This window comes from Seriola aureovittata, chromosome 12 (genome assembly GCF_021018895.1).
Source record: "Seriola aureovittata isolate HTS-2021-v1 ecotype China chromosome 12, ASM2101889v1, whole genome shotgun sequence".
In the NCBI taxonomy this organism is placed as follows: Eukaryota; Metazoa; Chordata; class Actinopteri; order Carangiformes; family Carangidae; genus Seriola; species Seriola aureovittata.
Genome location: NC_079375.1, coordinates 27,428,165 through 27,444,309, shown reverse-complemented (window position 1 = coordinate 27,444,309; position 16,145 = coordinate 27,428,165). Strand labels below are relative to the sequence as shown.

General features: G+C 38.8%; 2 protein-coding genes across 2 annotated transcripts; both read right to left on the bottom strand.

The window, feature by feature from the left end:
* Positions 1–4,926: 4,926 nt before the first annotated feature.
* Positions 4,927–10,265, bottom strand: impa1 (inositol monophosphatase 1). The gene is made up of 9 exons (XM_056391583.1): positions 10,132–10,265; positions 9,244–9,322; positions 8,389–8,522; positions 6,594–6,698; positions 6,108–6,153; positions 5,907–6,015; positions 5,478–5,586; positions 5,244–5,395; positions 4,927–5,161 (listed from the first exon to the last, which is right to left on the bottom strand). The coding sequence occupies exons 2-9, from the start codon at positions 9,304–9,306 to the stop codon at positions 5,034–5,036; spliced, it is 846 nt and encodes a 281-aa protein (XP_056247558.1). The 5' UTR covers positions 9,307–9,322; positions 10,132–10,265; the 3' UTR covers positions 4,927–5,033.
* Positions 10,266–11,467: 1,202 nt separating this feature from the next.
* LOC130178927 (inositol monophosphatase 1-like) lies at positions 11,468–15,411 on the bottom strand. Its single transcript, XM_056391575.1, has 8 exons — positions 14,452–15,411; positions 13,978–14,111; positions 13,450–13,554; positions 12,974–13,019; positions 12,787–12,895; positions 12,494–12,602; positions 11,802–11,953; positions 11,468–11,699 (listed from the first exon to the last, which is right to left on the bottom strand). The coding sequence occupies exons 1-8, from the start codon at positions 14,671–14,673 to the stop codon at positions 11,542–11,544; spliced, it is 1,035 nt and encodes a 344-aa protein (XP_056247550.1). The 5' UTR covers positions 14,674–15,411; the 3' UTR covers positions 11,468–11,541.
* Between the last annotated feature and the right edge of the window lie 734 nt (positions 15,412–16,145).

The window sequence follows — 16,145 nt, the reverse complement described above, 5'->3', positions numbered from 1 at the left end:
TAGTATGGTAAAAAAAACGCCAAAAAAGTCATAGTATAGTAAGACATAAAAAGTCATATTATAATAAGGCATGAAAAGTTATATTATAGTAAGGCTAAAAAATTTCCCTAAAAAGTCATAGTATAGTAAGGCAAAAAAAATGACACCAAATATCATAGTATAATAAGGCATAAAAAAATCATAGTATAGTAAGGCAAAAAAAAATTCACAAAACTTCATAGTCTAATAAGGCAAAAAAAAGTCACAGTATAGTAAGGTATAAAAAGTCATAGTATAGTAAGGCATAAAAAGTCATAGTATAGTAAGGCAAAAAAAGTCATAAAAAAGGTCATAGTACAGTAAGGCAAAAAAAGTCACAGTATAGTAAGGCAAAAAAAGTCATTTTATAGTAAGGTATAAAAAGTCATAGTATAGTAAGGCAAAAGAAGTCATAGTATAGTAAGACATGAAAAGTTATAGTAAAGTAAGACATAAAAAGTCATAGTATAATAAGGCATGAAAAGTCATATTATAGTATGGTAAAAAAACGCCAAAAAAGTCATAGTATAGTAAGACATAAAAAGTCATAGTATAGTTAGACATGAAAAGTTATAAAAAAAGTCATAGTACAGTAAGGCAAAAAAAAGTCACAGTATAGTAAGGTATAAAAAGTCATAGTATAGTAAGGCAAAAGAAGTCATAGTATAATAAGGCATGAAAAGTCATATTATAGTATGGTAAAAAAACGCCAAAAAAGTCATAGTATAGTAAGACATAAAAAGTCATAGTATAGTAAGACATGAAAAGTTATAGTAAAGTAAGACATAAAAAGTCATAGTATAATAAGGCATGAAAAGTTATATTATAGTAAGGCTAAAAAAATTCCCTAAAAAGTCATAGTATAGTAAGGCAAAAAAAATGACACCAAATATCATAGTATAATAAGGCATAAAAAATCATAGTATAGTAAGGCAAAAAAAAATTCACAAAACTTCATAGTCTAATAAGGCAAAAAAAAGTCACAGTATAGTAAGGTATAAAAAGTCATAGTATAGTAAGGCATAAAAAGTCATAGTATAGTAAGGCAAAAAAAGTCATAAAAAAGGTCATAGTACAGTAAGGCAAAAAAAGTCACAGTATAGTAAGGCAAAAAAAGTCATTTTATAGTAAGGTATAAAAAGTCATAGTATAGTAAGGCAAAAGAAGTCATAGTATAGTAAGACATGAAAAGTTATAGTAAAGTAAGACATAAAAAGTCATAGTATATTAAGGCATAAAAAGTCATATTATAGTATGGTAAAAAAACGCCAAAAAAGTCATAGTATAGTAAGACATAAAAAGTCATAGTATAGTAAGACATGAAAAGTTATAAAAAAAGTCATAGTACAGTAAGGCAAAAAAAAGTCACAGTATAGTAAGGTATAAAAAGTAATAGTATAGTAAGGTATAAAAAGTCATATTATAGTAAGGCAAAAAAAATGCCACAAAACGTCATACTACAATGAGGCAAAAAAAGTGATACTATAGTAAGGCATAATAAGTCATAGTATAATCAGGCATAAAAAGTCATAGTATAGTAAGGCAAAAAAAATGCCACAAAACGTCATACTATAATAAGGCATAAAAAATCATAGTATAGTAAGACATGAAAAGTTATAGTAAAGTAAGACATAAAAAGTCATAGTATAATAAGGCATGAAAAGTTATATTATAGTAAGGCTAAAAAAATTCCCTAAAAAGTCATAGTATAGTAAGGCAAAAAAAATGACACCAAATATCATAGTATAATAAGGCATAAAAAATCATAGTATAGTAAGGCAAAAAAAAATTCACAAAACTTCATAGTCTAATAAGGCAAAAAAAGTCACAGTATAGTAAGGCAAAAAAAGTCATTTTATAGTAAGGTATAAAAAGTCATAGTATAGTAAGGCAAAAGAAGTCATAGTATAGTAAGACATGAAAAGTTATAGTAAAGTAAGACATAAAAAGTTATAGTATAATAAGGCATGAAAAGTCATATTATAGTATGGTAAAAAAACGCCAAAAAAGTCATAGTATAGTAAGACATAAAAAGTCATAGTATAGTAAGACATGAAAAGTTATAAAAAAAGTCATAGTACAGTAAGGCAAAAAAAAGTCACAGTATAGTAAGGCAAAAAAAGTCATTTTATAGTAAGGTATAAAAAGTCATAGTATAGTAAGGCAAAAGAAGTCATAGTATAATAAGGCATGAAAAGTCATATTATAGTATGGTAAAAAAAACGCCAAAAAAGTCATAGTATAGTAAGACATAAAAAGTCATAGTATAGTAAGACATGAAAAGTTATAGTAAAGTAAGACATAAAAAGTCATAGTATAATAAGGCATGAAAAGTTATATTATAGTAAGGCTAAAAAAATTCCCTAAAAAGTCATAGTATAGTAAGGCAAAAAAAATGACACCAAATATCATAGTCTAATAAGGCAAAAAAAGTCACAGTATAGTAGGGTATAAAAAGTCATACTACAGCAAGGCAAAAAAAGTCATAGTATAGTAAGGCAAAAAAAAAGCCAAAAAACGTCATAGTAAGGTAGGATATAAAAAGTCATAGTAGAGTAAGGCATAAAAAATGATAGCATATTAAGGCAAAAAAAAAAATCACAAAACCTCATAGTATAGTAAGGTATAAAAAGTCATAGTATATTAAGGCATAAAAAGTCATAGTACAGTAAGGCAAAAAAAGTCATAGTATTGTAAGGTATAAAAAGTAATAGTATAGTAAGGTATAAAAAGTCATATTATAGTAAGGCAAAAAAAATGCCACAAAACGTCATACTACAATGAGGCAAAAAAAGTGATACTATAGTAAGGCATAATAAGTCATAGTATAATCAGGCATAAAAAGTCATAGTATAGTAAGGCAAAAAAAATGCCACAAAACGTCATACTATAATAAGGCATAAGTCATAGTATAATCAGGCAAAAAAAAAGCCACAAAACTCATTAGTACAGTAAGGCAAAAAAATGCCACAAAACTTCATAGTATATAGAGGCAAAAAAGTCACAGCATAGTAAGGTATAAAAAGTCATAGTATAATAAGGCATAATAAATCATAGTATAGTCAGGCAAAAAAAACGCCAAAAAACGTCATAGTATAGTAAGGCATAAAAAAATCATAGTATAGTAAGGCAAAAAAAATTTCACAAAACTTCATAGTCTAATAAGGCAAAAAAAGTCACAGTATAGTAAGGTATAAAAAGTCATAATACAGTAAGGCAAAAAAAAGTCCTAGTATTGTAAGGCATAAAAAGTCATCGTATAGTAAGGCATAAAAAGTCATAAAAATAACATAACAAAATACGGTTTGAAAAGTTATAAATTTCACAGTATAATAAGGCATAAAAACAACAAAACAACACAGTAGAGTAAGGTATGAAATGTCATAAAAATGTCATGGTATTCTATTTCATAAAAAGTCATAAAAAAGTCATAGAATATTATGGTATAAAAAGTAAACAATTGTGTAGTAAGGCTTAAAAAGACATAAAAAAGTCACAGTATAGCAAGGCAGAAAACTGACATACTATACTCAGGTATGAAAAGTCATAAAAACAACATAGTATAGCAAGGCATAAAAAGTCGTAAAAACGTCATTGTATCATAAGGAATAATAAGTCATAAAAACAAAATAGTTTTCCTAGGTATAAAAAGTAACAAAAATGACATAGTATAGTAAGGTATGAAAAGTCATACAATGTCATAGTCTCATAAAGCATACAAACGATATAGTATAGTAAGGTATAAAAATACAGCTTCCAGTCCAGATGATGTTGCAATGGGTGCGTGGATGAATCAGAGTCTTGAAGTCTGAAGGCGTAGCGAGTGGGTAGGACGGTTTCCCAGCGATTGCTGACACTTCTTCCAGCATCCACGTCTCAGCCACCATCTCTGCTATGTCCAGTTTTCCCCCAGGAGTGAGCTGGCCTTTATGACGATCTTGTTCCGTCTGTCTGTGTTTTTGGCTATGATATTTCTGTCCCAGCACACAACAGCATAAAGGATGGCACCACAGACTAATAGAAAGCAGCAGCAGCAGCAGCAGCAGCTGTACTCTCACTCAGAAAGACCTCAGCCTCCACATGAAGCATAGCCGGCCCTGGCCCTTCCTGTACAGCATGACCTCGTTCAAGGCCAGTTTGGCTCCAGCTGCTGGAGGTGTTCCCCCCTCCCCTCATTGGCTGAGCCCTAGACCCAGATTGGAGCACCACTTGGTCTAGTCAAGGTGATGCAATTTGAGGACAAAAATTATAAAGCCTTCAGCTCACCGGCACAGCTCTCCCCAGTGTTGTTGAGCTTATGTAAATTATTGAATGAAGTCTGTAAACTTTGCGAATTTGTGTGGATGTACTTGTTGAACTAAATGGGGACTGGGCGTAGATTAAATAACAACTGATCTCACACACAAACAGAATTCCTTTTGTTTAGACTTACCAGGAACAGGGATGCTGTTGGACTGTTTTCTGGTTCATTATTAAGACTTTTATTAAGTAATTGATTTCCTTTGCACATCTTGTTGTAACTGTTGTTTATCTAGCGTCCTCTTTTGGTTTTAGTTGGTTCTGTCTTAAACATCCATTTGCCCTGTTTCCCCTTTTAGTTTGTCTCATTTATTATGTCTACAGCTTCTTCGAAACAAATAACTTTGCTTGACCAACTTTATCACATTTTTTTTATCATGTGGTTGCTTCCTTTTTCCCCCAAACGAGCTGGGTGGCAACATTAAGTCATACTACAACAGGTCATTTTATAATAAGTATAGACATCTTGTCTTCAAGACAACTGTAGACCACACCAAACTCCCTCAGTAGGTGGGCGGAGGCATATTGTAGTTTAGTAAGACATATTAGGTCATAGTATGGTGAGTCAGGAAGAAGATGCTGATTGGATGTGAAATCAGGCAAACATGATGTTTTTGACAAACTTTATTTATGACAAACTTTAAAAGCTAAATTAAACATCATCATCACACAGACACATGAAATCTGTTGCTTAATCCACAATGAATTGTAGTTCATCACTGTTTTGATGGTGGAGTATCATCTCTGGGCGGACTGAAGGAGTCAATCTCTTTGACAATCCTTTCAGCAATGGCTCTCCTGTTGGCAGCAACGATTCTCCGGGACATCAGGTCCACCACTCCTCCTGAACACAGATACAGTTAGCAGACTGCCATAATACCAAAATCTAGATCTGACTCTTCAGGATCATTACTGAACATCTTTACCTTCCACATCCATCAGGACTCCTCCGGCCTCGGAGACGATCAACGAGCCAGCAGCAACGTCCCAAATATGGATCCCGATCTCATAATACGCTTCCACACAACCTGACGCAACCAGACACATGTTGATTGCTGCACTTCCTGCACCACGCACGCTGGAAACATACATATAGTGTTAATGCATGCATATTACAAAATCATTTGTATGAATACAAAAGTAAGTATCAGGACCACTACCCATGTACAGGGATGCAAAGGATGTTTCTGAGACTGGAGAAGATTTTGTCAACAGCTTCAGGTTCTCTGCTGGATCCAAACTCTGTGGCGATAATTGACTGTTTGATGTCTGACAAACAAAAAGAATCACTGTTCAAAGGTCAGATCTTTGTTCTCTGATTAGATCAGAGCACCGTGATATTATTGCGCTTTATATTCAGAGATCAATACTTTAACCAGAGTAATTTGTCTAGTTCAAATGTATTTCTGCAATATTCTCCTTCATATTCAGATCTTTTTACACCAACAGGCGTGATCACATTTGCACCACTCTGTTGTTGCCTTTGAGCAGTGGATTTAAATTAAATTGGATTTACTGAGAATGATGGTCGCGAGCCCTGACATGTTGTTGATGAGTAAATATTTTTTGTTGGTTAACTGATTACAGACCTTCCTGATCAGAAACCTTCAATGGCTCTCCGTTACAAAACGCTCCCTTGCCCCTCCTGGCTGTAAACATCTTGTCTTCAAGACAACTGTAGACCACACCAAACTCACTCTGTGGGGGGGCGGAGACATATTGTAGTGTAGTAAGACATAGTATAGTAGGTCATACCAAGTCATGGTATATTAAGTCAGTTGAACTCTGACCTGTTTGTTGACAGAGAAACCAATGGAAACAGCAACAAAAGGAAACCTGTTAGAGACATTAAAGTTATTAATGGGAGTTATTAAAGGTCATTGTGATCTAATTATTAACATGGACTGTGGCTTCATTATAAAGTCTCCAGTGTGTGCTGGGGATTATTGAACAGCGACAGCGTTCTCTATTCAGTGTTTTAAATGTCATATTCAAAACTAAACTCTGTTCACCCTTGTGAGTTTGAGGTGAAATAGATATGCAATGATCTGCTGGCTGGTGGGAGCATCAGAGGGACAGAGACAGGGACATGCTGACGTCTTTAAACTGTAATGACAGTTTTCATTTAATGTTGAGACAGTTAAAACAAGATGAAGTCACTTCTAGTGAACTGAAGTGATGGTGTCAGTGTGTGTTTGATAAGAACTGTTATGATAATGATTATGATGATGATTTCAGTGTGTTTCACTGAGAAAGTGTTGAATTAAATAACTTACGCATGAACAAAGTTGGTGGTCCCATCGATGGGGTCGATGATCCATGTGGGACTGTCTGTGAGGTCACAAGCTTCACCTGCAGCCACTGATTCCTCCCCTATGAACCTGACACACACATCACCTGATCGCTGTATAAACACACACCTCCTCACGTTGCCTCAGTCTGTGAAAAGCTGAGTTTGTTCCACTCAAGACAAGAACAGTGCTGCTGATAATTCCGATCATGATTTGGGATTATACAGATTATGATCACAAAATACTATACATGGGAGATTGCTGTGATTCTGAATGACTCAGGTGATCGTTCTGAGGGTTCGGCTGGTTTCAGAACAGGAGAAAATATCGACTCCAACCTTTGATCAACACTTTGAAGATTTCACCAAAGTTACAAAAGTTCAGAAAAACAATCAGAAAACCGAGAATATAACATGTTAATAATTTACACATTTATATTGACATGTATCAGTTTGATTTCTATATGAGCTGTTGTGTATTTCTCCGTTCTCTTTTTCAATTTGTTGCCAAGCCGTATCTTCAGAGTCAGAACCATGTCACATGACTTGAGAGATTTTTCCAGACTGACCATCTTAGAACTGCTTCATACTTTATGTAAATAATGTCAATGTGGCCGAGATCTAGTGCAGAATGTTCACAAGGCTTTAAATGGCTTGTGCTCCTAAGAAACGAGTGTCACTAAACATTTCCATAAATCACTACTTATCATGCCACATGCTTGAAGTTCTCATCCATCCATCCCTCCATCCATCTTCTATTAATCCCTCCATCTTCCATCCCACCATCTTCCATCCCTCCATCCATCCCTCCATCTTCCATCCCTCCATCCATCCCTCCATCTTCTATTAATCCCTCCATCTTCCATCCCTCCATCCATCCCTCCATCTTCCATCCATCCATCACTCCCTCCCTCCATCCGTCCCAAAGAAGCAGCTTCTCCGAGCTCCCACCGTCTCTAAGGCTGAGCCCATTCAAGTTCAAATGAGGCAGGCTGCCCCCCCCCCCGGAGCTCCTTCCAGAACCACATCCACCTTCCCTTTAGCCGCTTCCCTCTGACCCTCTCATCCTCCGGGGAGAACCCCAACACAGAGGCGCTCAGCCGGGGGCTTGTAAGTATCCCCACACCCGCCCAGCGCCTCGAACCCTGGGTAACTCTGGCCCAATCCCCTGTCCAGGAGTTTGTCTCCAGAGCCAGTGCTGTGCGTGGAGGTGAGCCCAACTATATTTAGATGGTATCGCTCTACCTACCACACAAACTACAGCTCCTTCCCAACCAGGGAAATCACATTTCACGTAGCTAGAGGCTAATCTACCGAGTCCCCCGACCCGGCCTGCCCCCGGCATCCCTCACACCCGACTCCATGCCTGTCCCTGCAGCTGGTGGGCCCTCAGGGAGGTGCCCAACCAGGCCCCATGAGGGATTGTTGTACACTATTAAATGTCTTTAACTTCTAAAATGGTCTATTTGACAAATTATTCTTTTGTGTTTTGGAGCCCACTACATCTTCTCACTGATCCACACCAGATCTTTTATATATATAACTTAAGTAATAAATATATAAATCTATATAACTAATGTTATAGTCCTATCTATAGTCCTAGGTGCGTAAAGAAATGAAAATGAGTGATTCATGAGGCGTTGAAAATGTAAAAAAAAGATTTACATCAAGTATGAAGCAAAAGCAAGATGATTGGTCGGGAGGACTCGGTAGCCTGTATTGATCTATGAAGCTGATTCATTATCAGTCACGCACATGCTGAGGGAGGCGGAGCTTCCTACCTGTGTGTGGGGAATTTCTCCTTCACTGATTGGATGATGAGTTGCTCGACCTTCTGGTCAGTTTGTGTCACCAAGTCGACTGACGAACTCTTAGTCATGACCTTCATGTCGTCACGCAGAGCGTCACGCACCACCTGATAAACACAGATCAATACTCCTGATCAACACACATGATCAATACACCCGATTAATGTATCACCTTATCATTACATGAATCAATCAATCACCTGATTAATACACAAAACAATATGCCTAATCAACTCATATATGATACAGGGTGGACGATGACAACATAATCACACTTTTAGCAATATTCAGTATTCAATAATCGATTTTTCATATTCAGTACTACTTGATTAATGACAGTTTGCAGACAGATGTTGTTCCAGTCTTATTCAGGACAAAGAACCTGAAGCTCAGATCCTTTGATTATGGGTTAGGGTTATGATACCTATTTCATGTGACAGTCGCAGGATGGAACCTGTGGGCTTTCAGTGACCTGACGCAGTCGTCGTTGCCTGAACTGAAGTCTCCTGTGCTGGATGTAGTCATCCACCACAACTTCCTCAAACCTGTCTGAATCCTCCCCCCTGTGAACCGGCTGCACTCTCACCCCCTCAGCTCTGTTCTTGGCATGTTCTTAGCCACGTTGCTCCATCTGACCTGAACACTGCGTGCTGATTAGCTATGGGATTTTATTGGTTTGTGTTCAAGAGCAGCACTGACACTCCTTTCCTGTCTGTAGCTGTTACTGTTTGATCAAAGGAGGCTTTTAATCTGAAATCTGTGTTTTCTGGAACACACTGGAAAAAACTCTCTCTCACACACACACACACACACACACAATTAACTGACCTCTCCAGCTTTTCGTGCAATGGCGACGGCGTAGTCCATGGCGTTCTGCCAGAGGTCAGCCATGTTGGAGAAGAAGCTCCTTATACAGAGAGAAGTCAGGGAGATTAAACACACACACACACACACACACACACACACACCTTTTTATATTTTACATTTTGAAGAAATGTACCTTTATCTACAGAACTCCCACACCTTCTTAAACTTCAAATTCCAGGACTTTCAAAAGGTTAATGAGTTTTTATAGTGAAGCAAATGATAATTAAAAAGACAAAATGAACTTTTCAGTAGTGTTACACTGATTCAGACTGTGTTGTCTCCAGTTCTGTCACAGAAACAGATAAAGACCCATTTCTATGTCTATTTTCAAAACGTATCAAGGTCTTAATTTTTTTCTCTAATTCACAAACTTTCAAGAAGGTTTTCAAACCGTATTTATGATGCAGAAACATTTTTTAAAACCAACCCTTTAATAAATCGGAGCTTAAATATGAAAATAAAAAAAAAGGACATTAGAATCCGGCAGTGACAGCAGGTGACCGCTGGAGGGCGCAGCTGACTGCTGTCAGCAGCCTCTACAACTTTTTATCATCATTTGTTTTATTAATCAATATTGAATATTGATTAGCAGATTGGCAATAAGCCGTATTAACAGACACTAGGTGATGACGTGTCAAAAAGACGTAAACCCGGCGTGCTGTGGCACAGTTGTCTTTCTAAACGAAGAGGCCTTAAAACAGCAGATTTGTGAACGTAGTCTGGTACCGGATGTCAACGTCAGTTAGCGCCGTTAAACTCGTGAGTTAAAGACGGAGGAGCGGCCGCTTCCACTGGAACAAACGTCGTTCAACGATACTAAAACACAACAACGTTCAACGTTAATCTCACCTGCTAAAGTTCACCTGAGCTCGGTCTGATGACTATCCGCTGCTGCTGCGGGTCAGCGGCTTCGCCCACTTCCGGGTTTCTTCTTCTTCTTTGGATCAGAGCTGCAGCACAGCGGCCCCTGCAGGTGATTCAGTAGAACTACTTCTCTCTGCAACAAACCTGTCCCAGACTGCTGAGGCTCCTCCTCCTCATTTCACAGACCCCACCCACACCCACCACTCGTGATTACTGTCATCTGATTAATCAGAAGAGATAAAAAATGTTATTGATTCATACAACAGATGTACATTTTACTTTATTTCATTAAACGTCAGAGAAAGTCCAGAACAAATTTCACACTGGGGACCATCAGAAACCTGGTCTGTAGAGATCTGTTCAGGTCCAGGATCAGAAACCTGTTCACACGTTCCTGTCGGTTTGATACAGACTGGAATAAAACTGTGACTCAGACCTTTAATCAGAAGAATGTTCAGAATGGAACATTTAAAAAACAAATAACACATTCAGTCTGGTTCGTTTGCACAGTTACACGATACCTTTATCTCAGTTTATCTCAGTTTTACTCAGTTTATCTCCCTCTGTGTGTCTGTGTTACTGTGTGTGTGTGTGTGTGTGTGTGTGTGTTACTGCGTGCCTATGACTGTGGTTTGTAAAAATGTGTCAAAGTCTACAGACAGAGAAATTAAATGGCAGAGATGATGATGATGATGAACAGCCTTCATTGAACGCAGAACTGAACGAATCAGTTTACAAATGATGAACGTGAATGTGAGCAGTGAACGCCACTCATGTTTTACAACAGTTTTACAGCATGTCGCTTGACGTCTCCATAGACACAGCCCAGCATGGCTAGTGCTAGCGGTACAGACGATCTACTACTGCTGAAACCAGTTTGTTTGAGCATTTGAAGCAGTTTTATGAACATTGAGACTCAGACATATTATATTTATATACGGTTAACCCTAACCCTAATCCCAACACTGACATTAAACATTGTTTTCACACAGTATAAACTGAATATCTGCCTGGTTTTAACATGAATGTTTACATTGAAAGAACTACTGCTAAAATTAGCAAACTAGTATTAGTATGCTAACATTAGCATGCTAACATCTGAAAGTATGTATACTGTGTATATCTGGTCTCTTTAATCATAACATGAACTAAAATACATTCCACATAAAAAGGTACCTCAAAGTACATAACCTAATGCTAATGATGTTATGCTAAGCTTAATGATAAACCAATGGTGGTTAGGTTAGTGTTGAATAATTATGTTTTTTTTTAGTCGTTTCTACAGTGAAGAACAGAAGCAACAGAAGAAGAAGAGACGTGATGATGTCACAGTTCTAAGGTTTTATTTGTGGTTTTAAATCAGAAACACCTCCATCACACTTTCTGTCAGCTGACCTACACGCTGTTCACACCTGTCACTCCACAGATACACCTGCAGGGATCCTCATCGTCACGGCGACAGGGAAACACCTGGATCACCTGGGCAATGTTTTTGGCCACAGCAGAGGAGCTGGCAGCGATGACTCTCCTGGACATCATATCAAACTCTGAGCCTGAGGACACACACACTGACCAATCAGAGAGGGCCACATAGGTGAGGTATGACATCACAGGTACACACAGGTCAGAGGTGACATTGCATGTCAGATACAGACCATCCGTATCCATGACAACGCCTCCAGCTTCCTGGACAATGATGGTGGACGCGGCGATGTCCCAGCAGTGCATCCCAATGTGATAGTAGGCGTCTGCTCCACCTGTCGCCACCTGACACATGTCGACCGCGGCTGTGCCCAACGCACGGACCCTGAAACACGGCAAGTACATAAAAAGAAAATGTCAAACCTAGCCCATCTGGCAGACACATACAAACAACATGAGCTGTGAGAATAAAGACAGCACAGATCCATGACTTCAGAAAACAGCTGTGTTTGATGTTGATGATAATGATGATGATGATGATGATGATGATGTAAGAACCTGCTCAGTACATCCTGATGGGAGCTGTTTGTTCATTGGTGGAACCTCTTTGATCGTAGAACTCAGAAGAAGCTGTAAAATGCTGAGAGGCTGAACTGTGTCAGATTCATTACCAGTGTTACAGGTAAGTGTTTTAATGACTACACCTAATGTAACTTATTACCTTTAATTACTTTTCAGTATCATTCATTCAGTCTGATGGTTTTCTGTAAAACCCCATGACGTCTCCATGTTCATGTTCCATGAAAAAACACCTGTCACCTGTCACTTATCATTTGTTACCAGTCACCTGCTCCAGCTGTCATATGACCTGCAGTGAAACCACCTGACACAAAGAGAGACAGGTGGGGGCGGAGCCTATTCTTACCCATGCACAGGTAGTTTCAGCAGTCTGAAGATGTTGGAGGTCATGGTAGACAGAGAGAGGTCATCACGCTCCGCCCCTATCTCCGTCACCACCACACACCTGCTGATGTCTGATTGGATGAGACAGAACAGTCATTGTAAATCCACCTTAAAACCAATATTACATTACATTAACAACAACACCACCTGAACATTTCAACACTCACAGAACAACACCCATACCACCTTAACTCTCACACTACCTAAAGTGTTTTTTCAACATATCAACAGATGAACACATTGATGTGATGTCACCTTCCTGTCCAGAGGCGTGCAGCGGTTCTCCATTCAGAAAGGCTCCTCTTCCTCTCTGAGCATAGAAGAGTTTGTCCTCCACACAGCTGTACACAATCCCAAACTCTGTCTGACAACAACAACAACAACAACATGTAAGACACTTCCTGTCTGACCCCTCTGACCTCAGACTGACAGGTGAGTTTACCTGCTTGTTGACTGTGAAGGCAATGGAGATGGCCACGAATGGAAACCTGTCAGGAGAACACATCAGGTTGTGATTACATATCTATATAACTGTGGTTCTATGAGCTGTAACTATGGTTCTATAAACTGTAAATGTGGTTCTATGTGCTGTATCTGCAGTTCTGTGAGTTGCAACTGTGGTTCTATAAACTGTAAATATGGTTCTATGAATTGTAACTGGGTTCTATGAGTAGCAAATGTAGTTCTATGAGCTATAACTACAGTTCAAACTACAGTTCTAAGATTTGTATCAACATTTACACTTCCTTTAGTGCTTTCAAACCATTAGTCTAACAGCACTTCAGGCAACAGAATTCCTTGAATGCACTCTTTTATTGTGAAACATCAGCAGGGTGTGTTGATTAACAAAAACATGAATCAATGAGAACACATGAAACTGTGAGGTCATGACATCACAGTGTGGGAGGAGCCTCTCACCTGTGGACGAAGTTAACAGTCCCGTCGATGGGGTCGATGATCCAGGTGGGAGAGTCCGTGAGCTCCAGACGCTCACCTGCAGCCACAGACTCCTCCCCAATGAACCTGAGGGTCAAAGGTCAAGCAGCAGAATTATTTACCTGCTGACTTCCTGTCTCTGATACTGCTGTCCAATCAGAAACACTTTAATTGAAAAGACAATTCCACATATTTATTGGTCATGTCACATCATGAACCTGTGCGTTATAGACCAGAATGAATTAGAACCTGTGTGATAGAGCAGAATGAACTAGAACTTGTGTTATAGAACAGAATGAACTAGAACTTGTGTTATAGAACAGAATGGATTAGAACCTGTGTTGTAGAACAGAATGAATTAGAACCTGTGTTATAGAGCAGAATGAACTAGAACTTGCGTTATAGACCAGAATGAATTAGAACCTGTGTTATAGAACAGAATGAATTAGAACCTGTGTTGTAGAACAGAATGAACTAGAACTTGTGTTATAGACCAGAATGGATTAGAACCTGTGCAGTGGATATTTGTTCCTGATGGCGTTGATCAGGATCTTCTCAACTCGTTGATCAGTTTCTGTTACGAGATCAGCCGGAGAACTTTTCAGGTGAACTTGTTTCTGCTGCTGAAATGCCAACAGGATGATCTGTGAGCAGAGACATTTGTTCATTAGTGAACTGAACTTACGTGTGTGTGTGTGTGTGTGTGTGTGTGTGTGTGTGTGTGTGTGTGTGTGTGTGTGTGTATGTGTGTGTGTCCTGCAGTGTGTCCTCTATCAGGAACATTGACAGAATCAGTGACAGACGTCAACACAGATAGAGAATCAGTGTGTCCTTGTTTGTCTCAGAAATTAAGAGAAATCAGTGTGTGTGTGCCTCATTCTCCACATTCTTGGTGGTTTTTTATCAGACTTGAACTGAACCTGACCTGGCTCACCTGAGTGACATCATCAGAACCTGCAGCTGATTGGTTGGTGCGTCTCTTACCTCACTGGCTTGTTTGGCAATGGAGATGCCGAAGTTCAGACAGTCGGTCCAGTCGGCCATGATGACGGAGAGCAGAAAATCGGACAGAGTGAGACCCCCTGTCAGAGAAGAAGAAATAGAGGTCAGAGAAGAGTAGAAAAAGAAAGGACAAACCAAAGAAGAAGTAAAATTATGAAAAAAAGAGAAAATGTAAACAAAGAAAAGGAAGAAACAGATTAACATGATGGAGAAAGGAAAAGACTCCAAAGAGAGAAAGAAAAGGGTGTGAAGGGGGAAAAGAGAGAGCAAAGACAAGAAGACATGATAGACAGGAAAGGAAAGAAGGAAAGGAAGAGAGGAAGAATAAAAGAGGAACTGATGACAGAGTAATAAAGGAGAGTAGAATATATAATGACAAAAAGAAAGAGATGAAAGGTGGTGCAGTGGTTAGCGCTGTCGCCTCACAGCAAGAAGGTTCCGGGTTCGAGTCCCGGCTCGGCCGTGGGATCTTACTGTGTGGAGTCTCTCCCCGTGCCAGTGTGGGTTCTCTCCGGGTTTATCCGGCTTCCTCCCACAGTCCAAAGACATGCAAATGGGGACTAGGCTAATTGGTTACTCTAAACTGTGAGTGTGAATGGTTGTCTGTCTCTATGTGTTTGCCCTGCGATGGACTGGTGACCTGTCCAGGGTGTACCCCGCCTCTCCTGCTGGGATAGGCTCCACCCCCCCGCGACCCTACTAGAGGATAAGCGGTAGAAAATGGATGGATGAGATGAAAATGTGAATAGAAAATAAAAGACAAACCAAAGAAGGTGAAAAAAATACAGTGGAGAAAAATACAGAGGAAGAGAAGAAAGACTAAAATGGTAGAAGAAGAAAAGAGCAGGAAACAGTAGAGACAGTAGAGATAGTAAAAACAGCAGAGACAGTAGAGACAATAGAAATAGTAGAAAACAGGAGAAACAATAGAAACAGTAGAGATAGTAGAAACAGGAGAAACAATAGAAACAGTAGAGATAGTAGAAACAATAGAAACAGGAGAAACAGTAGAAAACAGTAAAGACAGTAGAAACAGGAGAAACAGGAGAAACAGTAGAGACAACAGAAACAATAGAAACAGGAGAAACAATAGAAACAGTAGAGATAGTAGAAACAATAGAAACAGGAGAAACAGGAGAAACAATAGAAACAGCATAAACAGTAGAAAACAGTAAAGACAGTAGAAACAGTAGAAACAGCAGAAACAGTGGAAACAATAGAAACAGCAGAAACAGTAGAAAACAGTAAAGACAGTAGAAACAGTAGAAACAGGAGAAACAATAGAAACAGCAGAAACAGTAGAAAACAGTAAAGACAGTAGAAACAGTAGAAACAGCAGAAACAGTGGAAACAATAGAAACAGCAGAAACAGTAGAAAACAGTAAAGACAGTAGAAACAGTAGAAACAGTAGAAACAGCAGAAACAATAGAAACAGGAGAAACAATAGAAACAGCAGAAACAGTAGAAACAATAGAAACAGCAGAAACAGTAGAAAACAGTAAAGACAGTAGAAACAGTAGAAACAGAGTTCGTACCTGAGCTGACGTGAGTTCAGCAGAAGGAAAAGTTTCTGCTCCTCTGAACTTTTTCTCTTTTTATACAACAAACTACCAATCAGAGCTCAGCTCCTGCCTGCTACAATGCATCCAGCCAGTGGCAGCGCTGCATGGATCAC

Excerpts from the sequence above, each read along its gene's own strand:
- impa1 (XM_056391583.1), bottom strand. The coding sequence starts at position 9,306 with ATGGCTGACCTCTGGCAGAACGCCATGGACTACGCCGTCGCCATTGCA. Across the intron at positions 8,523-9,243 it reads TTGCACGAAAAGCTGGAGAG|GTGGTGCGTGACGCTCTGCG; the intron begins GTCAGTTAATTG and ends TGTGTTTATCAG. Across the intron at positions 6,016-6,107 it reads GTTTCTCTGTCAACAAACAG|AGTGAGTTTGGTGTGGTCTA; the intron begins GTCAGAGTTCAA and ends GCCCCCCCACAG.
- LOC130178927 (XM_056391575.1), bottom strand. The coding sequence starts at position 14,673 with ATGTTAATCTGTTTCTTCCTTTTCTTTGTTTACATTTTCTCTTTTTTT. Across the intron at positions 14,112-14,451 it reads TTGCCAAACAAGCCAGTGAG|ATCATCCTGTTGGCATTTCA; the intron begins GTAAGAGACGCA and ends CTCTGCTCACAG. Across the intron at positions 13,020-13,449 it reads ACTGTTAACTTCGTCCACAG|GTTTCCATTCGTGGCCATCT; the intron begins GTGAGAGGCTCC and ends TTCTCCTGACAG.